General features: G+C 52.2%; 1 protein-coding gene across 5 annotated transcripts in view; it reads right to left on the bottom strand.

Moving 5' to 3' along the window:
* Positions 1–15,018, bottom strand: part of TTC7B (tetratricopeptide repeat domain 7B) — a 278,267-nt gene that overhangs the window by 229,396 nt on the left and 33,853 nt on the right. For all 5 annotated transcript variants that reach the window (XM_044924610.2, XM_045161998.1, XM_045161999.1 and 2 more), the window contains exon 3: positions 14,029–14,197. In XM_044924610.2, coding sequence (XP_044780545.1) covers positions 14,029–14,197 — 169 coding nt within the window. The remainder of the gene's footprint in view (positions 1–14,028; positions 14,198–15,018) is intronic.

The raw sequence follows: 15,018 nt of genomic DNA, 5'->3' as shown, positions 1-15,018 counted from the left end.
AGGCATTCAGATTGGAAAGCAAGAAGTAAAAATACCCTATTTACAGATGACATATTTATGGCAAAGCCTAAAGAATCCATAAAAATTATGAGCTAATAAATGAGTACAGCAAGGTTATAGAATAAAAGATCAATATACAAGAGTCGGTTGTATATTCTATACACTAGCAATGAACATTCTGAAACTTAAACTAAGAAAACAATTCCACTTATGATAGCGTCCAAAAGAATAAGACTTGGGAATAAATTTAAAAAAGGAATAAGGCTTGTACACCAAAAACTAAAAAACATTTTTGAAAGAAATTAAAGACGACATTCCATGTTCATGGACTGGAAGACCTAATATTGTTAAGATGGCAATATTCCTCAAATCAATCTACAGATTCAACATAATCCTTACCAAATTCAACATAATCTTTATCAAATTCCCAGCAAGCTTTTTTTCCCCAAGGTAATTGACTATTTGAGTCTAAAATTTATATGGAAATATAAGGGACCCAGAAAAGCCAAAACAATCTTGGGAAGAATAACAAAGTTGGAGGACTCATACTTCCCAACCTTAAAACTTACTACAGAGCTACGTAATAAAGACAGGATAGTGCTGGCATAAATGTAGACATACAGACAAATGCAATGGGACTGAGAATCCAGAAATAAACCTTGGCATTTATATTCAATTGAATTCAACAAAGACATCAAAACAATTCAATGGGAAAAAAATAGTCTCAACATAGTGCGAGAATAACCACAGAGAAAAGAATGAAGTCAGGCCCCTACCTCACACTATATACAAAAATAAACTCAAAGTAGAACACAGACCTAGATGTAAGAGTTAAAACTGTAAAACTCTTTTTAAATTAAAAAATTTTTTTGTGACAGTGATTAGTCAACAGATACAACACCAAAAGCACAAAAGAGGCAAGAGAGAAAAAAATAGAGAAACTAAAATGAATCAAAACTTAAACTTTTATATTTCAAAGGGCACCATCAAGAAGGTAAACAGATAACCTACAGAATGGAAGAAAACACCTTAAAACCCTATAGACGTGCAGGGACTTGTGTCTAGACTGTATAAGAGCTGTTACCGCTCAGTAATAAAACAGATTGCCCGCTTTTAAGATGGACACAGGATCTAAAAAGATATTTTTCCAAAAAAGATACACAAATGGCCAATAAGAACAAGAAAATTATTCAACATCATTAGTCGTTAGGGAAACAAAAACCACAATGAGATACCACTTCACCTACACACCAGGACAACTGTAATCAAAAGAGCAGATAAAGTGTTGACAAGGATGTGGAGAAACTAGCACGTTTCAGAGTAATACAGCTCTCTTTGGAAAATAGTTTACAGTTCCTCAAAAAAGTTAAACACAGAGTTATCACAAATTTGGCCTTGGAATACGGGATGAAGCAGGACAAAGACTAATAGAGTTTTGCCAAGAAAAGGCACTGGTCATAACAAACACCCTCTTCCAACAACACAAGAGAAGACTCTATACATGGACATCACCAGATGGTCAACACCAAAATCAGATTGATTATATTCTTTGCAGCCAAAGATGGAGAAGCTCTATACAGTCAGCAAAAACAAGACCAGGAGCTGACTGTGGCTCAGACCATGAACTCCTTATTGCCAAATTCAGACTGAAATTGAAGAAAGTAGGGAAAACCACTAGACCATTCAGGTATGACCTAAATCAAATCCCTTATGATTATACAGTGGAAGTGAGAAATAGATTTAAGGGCCTAGATCTGATAGATAGACTGCCTGATGAACTATGGAATGAGGTTCATGACACTGTACAGGAGACAGGGATCCAGACCATTCCCATAGAAAAGAAATGCAAAAAAGCAAAATGGCTGTCTGGGGAGGCCTTACAAATAGCTGTAAAAAGAAGAGAAGCGAAAAGCAAAGGAGAAAAGGAAAGATATAAGCATCTGAATTCAGAGTTTCAAAGAATAGCAAGAAGAGATAAGAAAGCCTTCTTCAGCGATCAATGCAAAGAAATAGAGGAAAACAACAGAATGGGAAAGACTAGGGATCTCTTCAAGAAAATCAGAGATACCAAAGGAACATTTCATGCAAAGATAAGCTCGATAAAGGACAGAAATGGTATGGACCTAACAGAAGCAGGAGATATTAAGAAGAGATGGCAAGAATACACAGAAGAACTGTACAAAAAAGATCTTCACGACCCAGATAATCACGATGGTGTGATCACTGACCTAGAGCCAGACATCCTGGAATGTGAAGTCAAGTGGGCCTTAGAAAGCATCACTACGAACAAAGCTAGTGGAGGTGATGGAATTCCAGTTGAGCTATTCCAAATCCTGAAAGATGATGCTGTGAAAGTGCTGCACTCAATATGCCAGCAAATTTGGAAAACTCAGCAGTGGCCACAGGACTGGAAAAGGGCAGTTTTCATTCCAATCCCAAAGAAAGGCAACGCCAAAGAATGCTCAAACTACCGCACAATTGCACTCATCTCACATGCTAGTAAAGTCATGCTCAAAACTCTCCAAGCCAGGCTTCAGCAATACGTGAACCGTGAACTTCCTGATGTTCAAGCTGGTTTTAGAAAAGGCAGAGGAACCAGAGATCAAATTGCCAACATCCACTGGATCATGGAAAAAGCAAGAGAGTTCCAGAAAAGCATCTATTTCTGCTTTATTGACTATGCCAAAGCCTTTGACTGTGTGGATCACAATAAACTGTGGAAAATTCTGAAAGAGATGGGAATACCAGACCACCTGATCTGCCTCTTGAGAAATTTGTATGCAGGTCAGGAAGCAACAGTTAGAAGTGGACATGGACCAACAGACTGGTTCCAAATAGGAAAAGGAGTTCGTCAAGGCTGTATATTGTCACCGTGTTTATTTAACTTATATGCAGAGTACATCATGAGAAACACTGGGCTGGAAGAAGCACAAGCTGGAATCAAGATTGCCAGGAGAAATATCAATAACCTCAGATATGCAGATGACACCACCCTTATGGCAGAAAGTGAAGAGGAACTAAAAAGCCTCTTGAGGAAAGTGAAAGTGGAGAGAGAAAAAGTTGGCTTAAAGCTCAACATTCAGAAAACAAAGATCATGGCATCTGGTCCCACCACTTCATGGGAAATAGATGGAGAAACAGTGGAAACAGTGTCAGACTTTATTTTTCTGGGCTCCAAAATCACTGCAGATGGTGAGTGCAGCCATGAAATTAAAAGATGCTTACTCCTTGGAAGGAAAGTTATGACCAACCTAGATAGCATATTCAAAAGCAGAGACATTACTTTGCCAACAAAGGTCCTTCTAGTCAAGGCTATGGTTTTTCCTGTGGTCGTGTATGGATGTGAGAGTTGGACTGTGAAGAAGGCTGAGTGCCGAAAAATTGATGCTTTTGAACTGTGGTGTTGGAGAAGACTCTTGAGAGTCCCTTGGACTGCAAGGAGATCCAACCAGTCCATTCTGAAGGAGATCAGCCCTGGGATTTCTTTGGAAGGAATGATGCTAAAGCTGAAACTGCAGTACTTTGGCCACCTCATGCGAAGAGTTGACTCAGTGGAAAAGACTCTGATGCTGGGAGGGATTGGGGGCAGGAGGAGAAGGGGACAACAGAGGATGAGATGGCTGGATGGCATCACTGACTTGATGGACGTGAGTCTCATTGAACTCCGGGAGTTGGTGATGGACAGGGAGGCCTGGCGTGCTGTGATTCATGGGGTCACAAAGAGTCGGACACGACTGAGCGACTGATCTGATCTGATCTGATCACATGACCCAGTAATTTCACTCCTAAGTATATACCCAAGAGCAATGAACACATGTACCTACCCCAAATTTGGTGCACAAATGTTCATAGCAGTATTATTAATAACAGCTAGAAAGTAGGAGCAACCTCACGTCCATCAACTCTGCCTGGATTAACAAATGTAAATGTGGCATATTTATACAATGGAGTATTATTCGGCCATAAAAAGGAATGATACATGCTATAACATGTGAGAACCCTGGAAACATGCCAAGTGAAAAAGCAAGACACAAAACATCACGTTACGATGTTCGGTTTATCTAAAATGTCTAGAATAGGCAAATCTATCGAGAAAAAGCAGCTTAGTGACTGACTATGCCTGGGGGCGGGGGAGTTCCCTGGTAGCTCAGCTGGTAAAGAATCCGCCTGCAATGCTGGAGATCCCGGTTCGATTTCTAGGTCAGGAAGATCCCATTGGGAAGGGCATGGCAACGCACTCCAGTCTTCTTGCCTGGAGAATCCCATGGACAGAGAAGCCTGGTGGGCTACAGTCCACGGGGTCACAGAGAGTCGGGCACGACTGGGTGAGTAAGCACAGCACACGCCTGGGGGGCGGCGATTGATCAGATAATGGACGTGACCGCTACCGAGCACTGATTTCTTCTGGGGTGATGAAAATGTTCTCAAATTGACCGTGGTGATTGTTACACAACTCTGAACCACTGAAGTGTACACTATAAAAGGTTGGACTTTATGGGATGTAAATTACATCTCAATAAAGTTATTTTTCTAGAAAGCTGTAGAGCATATTTGTAATATGAAAAACTGAAACAACGCAGGTGTTCCACAGGCAGTTGGTTCAAAAATATGCATAAGGCATATACACCACTGTGCAGCCTTTAAAAACTGGTTTCAAAAATATTTAATGACATGGAAAATAACTGTCGTGTACACACGTATATACATACAGTGAAAAAAGCAGAAAACTATATATAACACAATCCTAATTGTGTGCAAAATATGAATATATTTATAAGTTTCATGGGCTCCCTGGGTTGCACTCGTGGCCAAGAGCCTGCCTCTCAGTGCAGGAGACCTAAGAGATGCGGCTTCCATCCCTGGGTCGGGAAGATGTCCCGGAAGCGGGCACGGCACCCCACTCCAGTATTCTCGCCTGGAGAAGCCCATGGACAGAGGGGCCTGGCAGGATACAGTCCATGGGGTCGCAGAGTCAGACATGACTGAAGCAACTTAGCACAGCACGGCACGTAAATCAGACTTATTTAAAGATAGATATAAATATCTGTCTATATATCTTTTAAAAATACATCATTATTAACTAACTCAAGTAGCAGTAAGATGACTGGTTTTATTTTCTGCTTTATATTTTTCTTAATTTTCCAAATAGCCTATACCCAACATACAAGTGAAGAATAAATGTTCATTTTCAGGTCAAAGGTCGGAATGAAAGGCAGCTGGTCCCACACAGCGCAGGTAGAAAGCACACAGGTACGGCTGTTCTGCAGGACAGTCTGGAAATACTCCTCTCCTGACCCAGAAACCCCACTTCTAGAAACCTCTCCCAGGGAAACCGTTAAGAACGAGCGCAGCAACCAGGCTGAGAGGGCGTTGGTCACAGCCTCACATGTAGCTGAGAAAAGCTGAAAACAGCCCACACGGCCAAAAATAGAGGCCTTTTCAGTTAAATACATTATAGCTCATCCATAGAATGAAATGCGGCACCGCTGCTAAGACACTGCAGAAATGCATCTGCTGCCACAGTGGCAGCAGGTCCCAAAGCAGCATATGTGATAGAACCTCACTTTACAAAAGAAAAAAGGCCACACGGATGTGTACGGAGACGATCTGGAAGGAAACACTCAAATGTCAGCAAAGGCGGCTCTGGGGGGACAGGGTGATGGGCATTTTAACTTTCTTTTGACTGGTCTGTATTTCTTATTTTTACACAATGTGTCTTGTCTGTACTAAGCGGAATAATAAAGTGAAATCCTGGGGAAGAGGCAGAAGGTCAGCCTCAAGACAGAAGCATCACCCCCATGACAGGCAGGGCCGAGGGGAGGGCAGAGCCCATCGCAGGATACCTGGGGTCAGACCTGTTGACTCAGGTCTACATATGTCAGAGCTTTTCCTCGTTGTGTCTCATTCATTCTTCTCAGGATTTGTGTCAAAGTACCACTATTTCCATTGTGTAGGTAAGAAAAGTGGGACTTTGATTAAATTGCTGAAGAATTGCAGAGCAGCATCAAGGGTGAGCAGGTGTCTGACACCAGAGTTCCCTCGGTGACCTCCCTAATCCAACTGAAAGGCGGCTCGAGACAGCAGAAATAGTCTGGGCTCCAGAGTCCCCGGGCCTGGATTTGAATCCCACCTCACCTCTGAAATGCGAGCTTTCAGCCATCTCTGCAGAGAACACCACCCCTACAGCACAGGACTGTTCTCAAGATGCAGCACCCTCAAGCGGGGAGGCCTACAGACAGCTCGCCTGGCTCTTGGGAAAGTGAAGGTGTGAGTCACTCAGTCGTGTCCCACTCTTCACGACCCCATGGACTGTAGCCCACCAGGCTCCTCTGACATGGGATTCTCAGGTGGGAGGGCTCAGTAAGCGCTAACCCAACAGGAACGCCCACCTCTCAAGGCAGCAGGAGTCTGAGATGGCTGTGGCTGTGAGAAAGGTCTCGAGATATGGGAATAATGGGCTTCCCACCTCCTGGCTCTGGCTCTAACCCGGAACCCAGCAGAGTCCAGTCCTTCTTCCTCTCTGAGCCCTCCACCATCCCTGCAGGCTGCCTGTGTGGTCTGGTCCCAAGGCCACCTCCAGCCACAGTGACTGTCACAGAGCAGTTGCTTGCAAAGGACTAAGTCACTGAATCACGTCTGACTGTGCGACCCCATGGACTGTAGCCCGCTAGGCTCCTCTGTCCATGGGATTCTCCAGGCAAGAATACCAGAGTAGGTTGCCATGCCATCCTCTAGGGGGTCTACCCAACCCAGGGATGGAACCCAGGTCTCCCGCATTGCAGGCGGATTATCTACCGTCTGAGCCCCCAGGGGAGCCCATGACACCTGGCTCCCTTCCAGCTGTCGCTCCCCTCTTCCCCTGTAGGGATCGCCTCCAGGAGACAACGCCATAAGGGGCCCGGCTCTTTGATGAGAAAAAGGCTCATCCTCAGAGGGGCCACTGCTGAGCCGCCTGGGGGACACCCCGCCCCAGTGCCCTGCAGGGCCCACCCTCTTCATCACGGCCTTCCCGAGGGTCCTGAGCTGGCTCCAGGGCACGCCACTGGCCACCGGAACAGCGTCGAGGGTGCAAGGGTGACCCAGGCGGGGCCGGCAGGACCCAGTGAGAACCTGGCTGAGACTTCCGAGACTGCCCAAGAGGAGCAGAGTCTGGCGCGGGAAGGGAAACAGCACGGGAAAGACGTGCTGGGCGGTGGAGAGAAGGCAGCCCTGGCTTCAAGCCCTGAGGCCCGCCGCCGCCACAGGCAGACTGAGGTGGGTCTTTCACCAGCAGCTGGGAGGCCCTGCCCTACGGCTCCCGGCAGAACTTCACAGGAGTCTGAAGCCCCGGTTTACCCTCTGCACGTGTCCATCGCAGGGCTCTGCCTTCTGGGATGTTGTAGTTGCCGACTCAGGTCGGCACTCTGTGAGCAAAGCATGCTCACTCACTGAGTCTGCTGAGCGGCCGGCTGGGCAGACAGAGTGGGTGACACGGACCCCCGGCCTCCAGGCCAGCCCCTCCGCACCGCCTGTCCCAGCAGCTGTCCCATCGCTTTTCCCCGGGGGCCCAGATGGTAAGGAATCCACCTGCAGTGCAGGAGACCTGGATTCAACCCCTGGGTGGGGAAGACTCCCTGCAGGAGGGCATGGCAACCCACTCCAGTATTCCTGCCTGGAGAATCCCATGGACAGAGGAGCCTGGTGGGTTACAGTCCGTGGGGTCGCAAGGAGTCAGACATGACTGACTTTCCATGTTTAAAGGTTTGTGTTGACGGCCCTGGGCGCTGCCTCCGACAGGCAAGCATCTTTTTCCATCTTGACGCTGCACCCCAGGACAGGATGCTCAGGCACAGCGGGCCAGTCTCACGTGAGGAAGGGGTAACATTCCCAAGGGGGTGTTGTTGTTGTTGAGTCACTAAGTTGTGTCTGACTCTTTGCAACCCCACGCACGGACTAGGGAATGCCAGGCACCCGTCCTTCATTATCTCCTGGAGTTTGCTCAGATTCACGTCCACTGAGTCGGTGTTGCTATCTAACCATCTAATCCTCTGCTGCCTCTTTCTCCTTTTGCCTTCAGTCTTTCCCAGCATCAGGATCTTTTCCGAGGGGAGGCTGGTCTGTAATTCTGTTACCACCTCCACAAAGCTGTGCTCATCACACTGCACTTCTGCAGAGGGAGAGGCCCACAAGGTCTGCAGACTCCAGAGAAGGCAGGGCCTCCACCCAGGAGGGGAGGTCTGGTGGGAAGGGACACGCCCTCCTCCCTGGGGCCCAGAAGAGACGTTTTCTCCTCCTCTGCTGTCTCTTATCAGCCAGTGTGTTCAGCACGTCCCTTCTGAAGACAGCTATGTGGGAATGAGCTGAATTGTTCTTGGCTCTTAAAGGAAGGCTGCTTGAATCAAAGGACCCATCCCCACGTGAACAGTGCTTTGTGATAAAACCATGAATGCGGGTGCAGCTTTAAAGACCTCTAACCTTCCGGGTCAGCCCTGGGCGAGGCTGGTGACGTGAAGCATGAACTCTGACTTGGCGCCCCCAGCAGGCAATCCTGTTAGGGGTCCACTCCCCGCGTCCCAGGCCCCTGGCACCTGCGCCCTCAGACACCATCAGCAGATTTTCCCCCCTGAGCACTGCTCCAGGTCTCCAGACTCGCTTGCTCTCCCACATCCGGAGCCAAACCCTAGGCCACACAAAGCAGGCACCCTACAAGCGCCTCTCCCCTCTTCCCACAGCTGGATGTTCCCGGAGGCTGCCGAAGAGATCTGTCCATTTGGGTTTAAACTAAGTGGATACATAAGAACAAAACTAGCTAATCTTTGTTGATCTGCCAGGCAGGGTGCTAAGTGCTTTACATGTGTTCACTCATTCCCTACAACCACCCTGTAATGTAGAAACCATTATCACCTCCATTTTATAAATGAAAAAAAGGGGCCCCAGTGAGGTGAAAGTAATTTGCACAAGACCCTAAAGCTAGTAAGTGACAAAGCTAGAGATCAAACCTGGAAGTCTGCCTCCAAAACCCCAAACTCTGAGCCAGCCGGTCAGAGAGCCATTCCAAACCCATGAAGAAAGGAGGCATACAGAAAGCAGAGGAGGCGCCACGTAGCTCCCGGCATTGTAGCCGCGTTCTCCAGCTGGGCGCCGGTGGCTCAGGGGTACAGAACCCGCCTGCCAACGCAGGAGACCCAGGCTCGATCCCTGGGTCGGGAAGATCCCCCGGAGAAGGAAACGGCAACCCACTCCAGTGTTCCGGCCTGGAGGATCCCACGGACAGTCCATGCGGTCACGAAGAGTCGGACACGACTGAGCGGCTACACCACCACCACCACCTGGCCACAGCCGGCACTCAGCCCGACAAGCCTCCTACCGAGGACCAGCTCCCCTCCCTGGCCCTGCCTGTGAGTCCCTTGCCCTCTCTGGCACCGTCTCCTCCACTGCAAGGTAACACGTGTGTATGAGAGACGGCTGTGAGGGCCCCGTTTGTATCTGGGGGTCAGTCCGCCGCATTCTGAAAAGAAGTTGAACCCCACGCGGCTGTTTCCAGGCTCCCGTCTCCCTCCGCGGGGGTGTTCACTCCGCACAGGCTCCTCTGTCTGCACCCTCCTGCAGGTCCTGCCTGGGTCAGAGACACACCCAACGTCTGAGGGACACACCCAACGAGAGGCTCGCACGTCCCGGTCTCTCCTTTCTCCCACACGCCTGCTGGCTGTGGCCCTGTGGGAGCTTCTCAGCGGCGGACTGGCGGGTGTCACTCCTGCTCACCCAGAGCTCTCTCCTTTCCCGTTCCAGGGCTGCCACGGGCCGCCGCCCCTGGGGTCGTCAGTCGCACGGACGAGGCTGCGCCCTAGGCGCGCGGCGGAGCAGCAGCCTCGCAGAGCAGCCGCCCGCCAGCCTGAGCCGCGGCCCGCCGCAGGGCTGTCACGGGCCGCCCTCACTGGGGCCAGTGCACCTGTGCTCTCTACTGCAGCAGGGCACGAGCCTCGCTATTGATAGAGGCCATCTCTCGGAAGACAAGCCACTTACCGCCCCCGCTGCCCTAGCTGCAGAAAGTTAGCCGATGTCCAGCAGATCTAAGTCCCAAAATAGATGGTGCCACGAGTTCACTGTTCCCAAGCCTCCCCACTTGGAAAAAGAACGTCTGGGCCACTCGGTGTCTTGGAGATTTCAGGTGGTACCTCAATCTGTACTCAGAGCAAGGACCTCTACACTGGATTCACCCACTTCTACCAGAAGCTGAAGAGTTCTTGCGTGTCTCTTATTCTCATTCTCTGCTTGTCTTCTGAGGTTTCAGACAGAGGAGGAAGGAGTTGGGGGGCTGGAGGGGAGCTGAGATCCACATGGAGGCTCCCTGATAATGGAAATGAAGTGAACTGTATAACCTTTGGGGAAGGACCCATGCCAGGCTCTGTCACACACGATGCCGGCATGCTCTTACAGGTATTCCTCATAACAGGCAGCGGCTGAGTCTGAACGAGCAAGATGTGCTCACTGTGTTAGCACTGGGCAAAGAAAATGCATCTGACCATCACAGCCAGGCGCAGAGGCGCCCAGAATCACCTGAATTACATGATGGGCAACCTGCCCAGTAGAAATCTGAGCAAGGGAACTTCCATCAGTTTCAATCAATAATTGAGCATCTCAGTTGGTAAAGAATCTGCCTGTAATGCAGGAGATGTGGGTTCAATCCCTGGTTGGGGAAGATTCCCTGGAGAAGGGAATGATTATTCACTCCAGCATTCTTGCCTGGAGAATCCCATGGACAGAGGAACCTGGTGGGTGGTCTGTGCCACCAGAAGCCCATGGGTTGCAAAGAGCTGGATGTGACTGAGCAAATAACACTTTCATGTTCAACAGCACTATGGACCAGACACCATGCTGGGTTCTGAGGACAGCACTCGAGCAAAACATTTCTTCCTTGAGTGGAATTCACAGATGGCGGGAGGGCCTGAAACAGTACAGCTGGTTCCAATATGGTGTTCAGGCGATTCTAACCTCCTGTGCCACGATACTGTCAAATGCGGCAGACTCTGAATGGGTGAGCACTGGGGGGCCTCGGAGAAGACGGAAAGGGTGAGCCTGCAGGCTGGGGCTTCCAGGCAGGAGCCTGGGGCAGGGTGAGCAGTGAGGGGCACCTGAGGGGGGGCCGGGAGGAGGGGTGTGGGTGCAAACCAGGGGTTCTCCAGGGGCCTGCACACTTCCTGCCTGCGGAAGCCTCACTGGCCCGAGCAGACGCCCACCCACACGCCAGGGGAACAGGGTGGCTGAGAACATGGACTCGGGAGCTGAGCACCCCGCAGTCTGCCCCGCTCCCGACACTCAGTGGAGGAGCAGGGGCTGAGGCTGAGTCCCGGCTGTAGGACCCCAGGCAGCGTAGCCAACCTCCCTGGGCCTCAGTGTGCTCATCCGTGAAACGGAAAGAGTCGTGTCCGTCCCACAGGTGGTGGTGAGGCTTGGCTGAGATGCCCAAACAAGAGTCACAGCGCCTGGCACGCAGTAGGCACCAACGTCATTCCTAGTGACCTAACCCCACTGCGTTTCCTTCATCTGTATATTAGGGGTGTGGAGGATTAACTCACCTCCCAGAGGAGGTGCTTGTAACTGCACATGTGGGTTTCCGAGTCCCCACGAGCCAAGGCTAACGTTACCCAGACAAGGGAAACCGCTCCCGGCCACGGCTGCCCCAGCAGATGTGGAGTTCAGGGACATTCCCAGCTCTGGCTGAGACCCCGGGTCGAGTCAGACCTCAGGGCCCCTGGAAGAGGGGAGGTGACCTGTGAAAGTGTGCGGCTCAGTCCACGTGGGCAGCAGCCTTCAGGCGGCAGAGGGAGGGGCGTGGGCCGGTGCCCACCCGCCCGAGGGGCCCCTGCCGGGGACTCCCGCCTGGGCTCACTCTGGTGAAGGAAGGACAGCATCTCCCTCCTCCCGCGAGCCGGCTGGCGTGTCCCCGGAGTCGTGCTGGGGCTGCCGCCGTCACACACCACCCAGGGCCCGTCTCGAGCTGTGGCCCTCCTTGCCCGCTTGGGTGGCAGCCATGAGACTAAGCTGGCAGCACAGTCTACCCCACCAGGCTGAGGCAGAGCCCAATTCCGGACCCGAGCTTTCGGGGCTAAAGCACCCCTCAGAGCCCCGCCGCCCCCAGCGGGCAAACCAGCCCCTGGCTACAAGCCCGCAGGCCCCAGGCCATCCACGACGCCTTGCTCTTGCTGCACCCAGATCTCTCACACACACACACACGCACTCCCACACACACTCGCACTCCCACACACACACACACTCCCACACACACACGCGTGCACTCCCACACACACACGCACTCCCCCACACACACGCACTCCCCCACACACACGCACTCCCACACACACACACTCCCACACACACACACACTCCCACACACACACACACACACTCCCACACACACACACTCCCACACACACACACTCTCCCACACACACACACACTCCCACACACACACACACTCCCCCCCCCAACACACACACACACACTCCCACACACACACTCCCCCCCCCAACACACACACACACTCCCACAGCCCAGGGCATGTGAGGTGCTGGGAGAGCAGCAGGCAGAGGAGGGCGGCCGTGTGGCGCAGACCCTCGGAACCGCTGAGACGGCCTCGCAGGACTGTCAGCCCCAGCACCCCATCGGAGTGACGGCCCCCGGGGACGCAGAGATTAACTAGAGGGATCTAAATGTCCTGGAGCAAGGCTCCCGGGGAACAGGGTGAATATGCTGCCCGGCCACAGAGCTCTCAAGTGGGCATGCTGCGGCTGGGTCAGCCCTGCACCGGGCAACCGAGGCGGACAGTGGCTGCACACGAGTGGCCAGCTCACTGCTGCTCCAGAGGGGGAGGCCGCCTGGGACCCGGGCCTCTGTGTGGCCACGGTGTGGCAGGAAGGGGAGGGGCAGCTTCAGAGGGTCTCCTTACCGAGGCCTTTAGAGGCCCACTAAGTGCACCTCTTCCTCCAGGAAGCCTTCCTGGCCCTGCTGGCCCACAGTCATCTTTCCTTTGAAAAGCTGTTACCCAGGCCTGGCTTTTCCCATTTGCTGTTTTGTTTGGGGCTAACATTTCAAAACATCATTTAGTAAGTGCTTTACATATATTATGTGACTTTGTCCTCAGAACTCTATGAAGTGGTTGTGATTATACCCATTTCACAGATGAGGAAGTGACAGCTTGGAAAGGTCAGACAGCGTGCGTGTCCTGCCTTCTTGTCCTTTTCCTCCCCATGGGACGGAGCTCCCTCAGATCAGATCATAGCGTCCTCTGCGGCAAACAGGGCAGCACTTCCCCCTTCTACCCCCTGAGCCGCCAAGCCCCCAGGTAAGTGCCAACCGCTGAGGCTTAATTAACCCAGCATGCTGAGTCACTCAGTCGTGTCCGATTCGTTGTGACCCTATGGACCGTAGCCCCCCCAGGCTCCTCTGTCCATGGGATTCTCCAGGCAAACACACTGGAGTGGGTTGCCATACCCTCCTCCAGGAGATCTTCCCAACCAGAGATCAAATCCGGGTCTCCCTCTTGGCAGGTAGATTCTTTACTGCTGAGCTAGTGGGGAAATCCTGTTTATATGCTGTGAAGTGAAAGTTGCTCAGTCATGTCCAACTCTTTGCGACCCCATGGACTATTTAGTCCATGGAATTCTCCAGGCCACAAGACTGGAGTGGGCAGCCTTTCCCTTCTCCAGAGGATCTTCCCAACCCAGGGATCGAACTCAGGTCTCCTGCATTGCAGGAGGATTCTTTACCAGCTGAGCCACCAAGAATGGTCCCTGCTTAAGTCGCAGATAAATTATCAGGAAACTTGACTGAAATTCCTCTCCTGCAAGGCCAACCGAGGAGCTGCAGTTCTGAGGAAACACCACGTCGCAGGGCTTAGCATGGCCCAGAGCCTGCCGTGGGGCAACCCCAGCTGCCTCGCCAGGAGCGGCCGGGGATGACGCCCAGGGCCCGGGGTCACACCGCGGGCGCCAGGAAGAGCCCCAGGCAGCGAGAGCCGGGGCTCCGCCCGCGGGACGCGCGCGGCCTCACCTTGGGTGGCGTAGGCCTCGGCGGCCATGCGCAGCCGGTATGGGGGCACGCCCGTCAGCGGCCAGTCCTCCAGGCCCGCCCGGGCGTAGAGGCTGAGCGCGCCTTCATAGTCTCCTTCCACGTAGTGCAGCTTGGCCAGGACCAGACTGGACTCCTGTAGGAATTCTGACTGGAGGGAAGAGGAGAGAAAAGAAACACTGTCCTCAGATACACGCCTGACACTCCCCTCGGGCCTGCGGCTCTCCACTCCCAGACGGCCGTGGGAACGTCCCGGCCGCGCCGTCCACATGGCCCCGGGGCGGGAGCGGCGCCTGGCCCAGCCGCTGCTGGGCGGCAAAAGGTGGTCTCTCCCCTGAGAGTCGGACACGACTGAGCGACTTCCCTTTCACTTTTCACTTTCATGCATTGGAGGAGGACATGGCAACCCACTCCAGTGCTCTTGCCTGGAGAATCCCAGGGACGGGGGAGCCTGGTGGGCTGCCGTCTATGGGGTCGCACAGAGTCGGACACGCCTGAAGCGACTTAGCAGCAGCAGCAGCCACCCCCGGGAGTATCACTCCGCCATCATCAGGAACGGAGTTCTGATCCCTGCCGCCACACAGGCAAGCCTCAGACGCATGACGCCAAGCAAAAAAGCCAGCCGCGCAGGCTGCAGATACTAGCCAGGGGTAGCCAGATACTACCGAGGCTGAAAGCAGACAAGTGCCGCCCAGGGCTGGGAGGGTGCGCGCAGAGGCGGTGCCTGCTGCTGGTTACAGGCTCCTTTCTGGGGTGCTGAAAAGGTTCTAGAATTGCCTGTGACTACTGTGAAAGTGAAGTGAAAGTCAGTCGTGTCCCACTCTTTGCGACTCCATGGTCTATACAGTCCATGGCATTCTCCAGGTCAGAATACTGGAGTGAGTAGCCTATCCTTTCTCCAGGGGATCTTCCCAACCCAAAGATTGAAACCAGGTCTCCCACATTGCAGGCAGATTCTTTACCAGGTGAGCC

This window comes from Bubalus bubalis, chromosome 11 (assembly GCF_019923935.1).
Source record: "Bubalus bubalis isolate 160015118507 breed Murrah chromosome 11, NDDB_SH_1, whole genome shotgun sequence".
NCBI lineage: Eukaryota > Metazoa > Chordata > Mammalia > Artiodactyla > Bovidae > Bubalus > Bubalus bubalis.
Note: the sequence above shows the minus strand (reverse complement) of the source record. Positions and strands in the feature narration are given on the sequence as shown.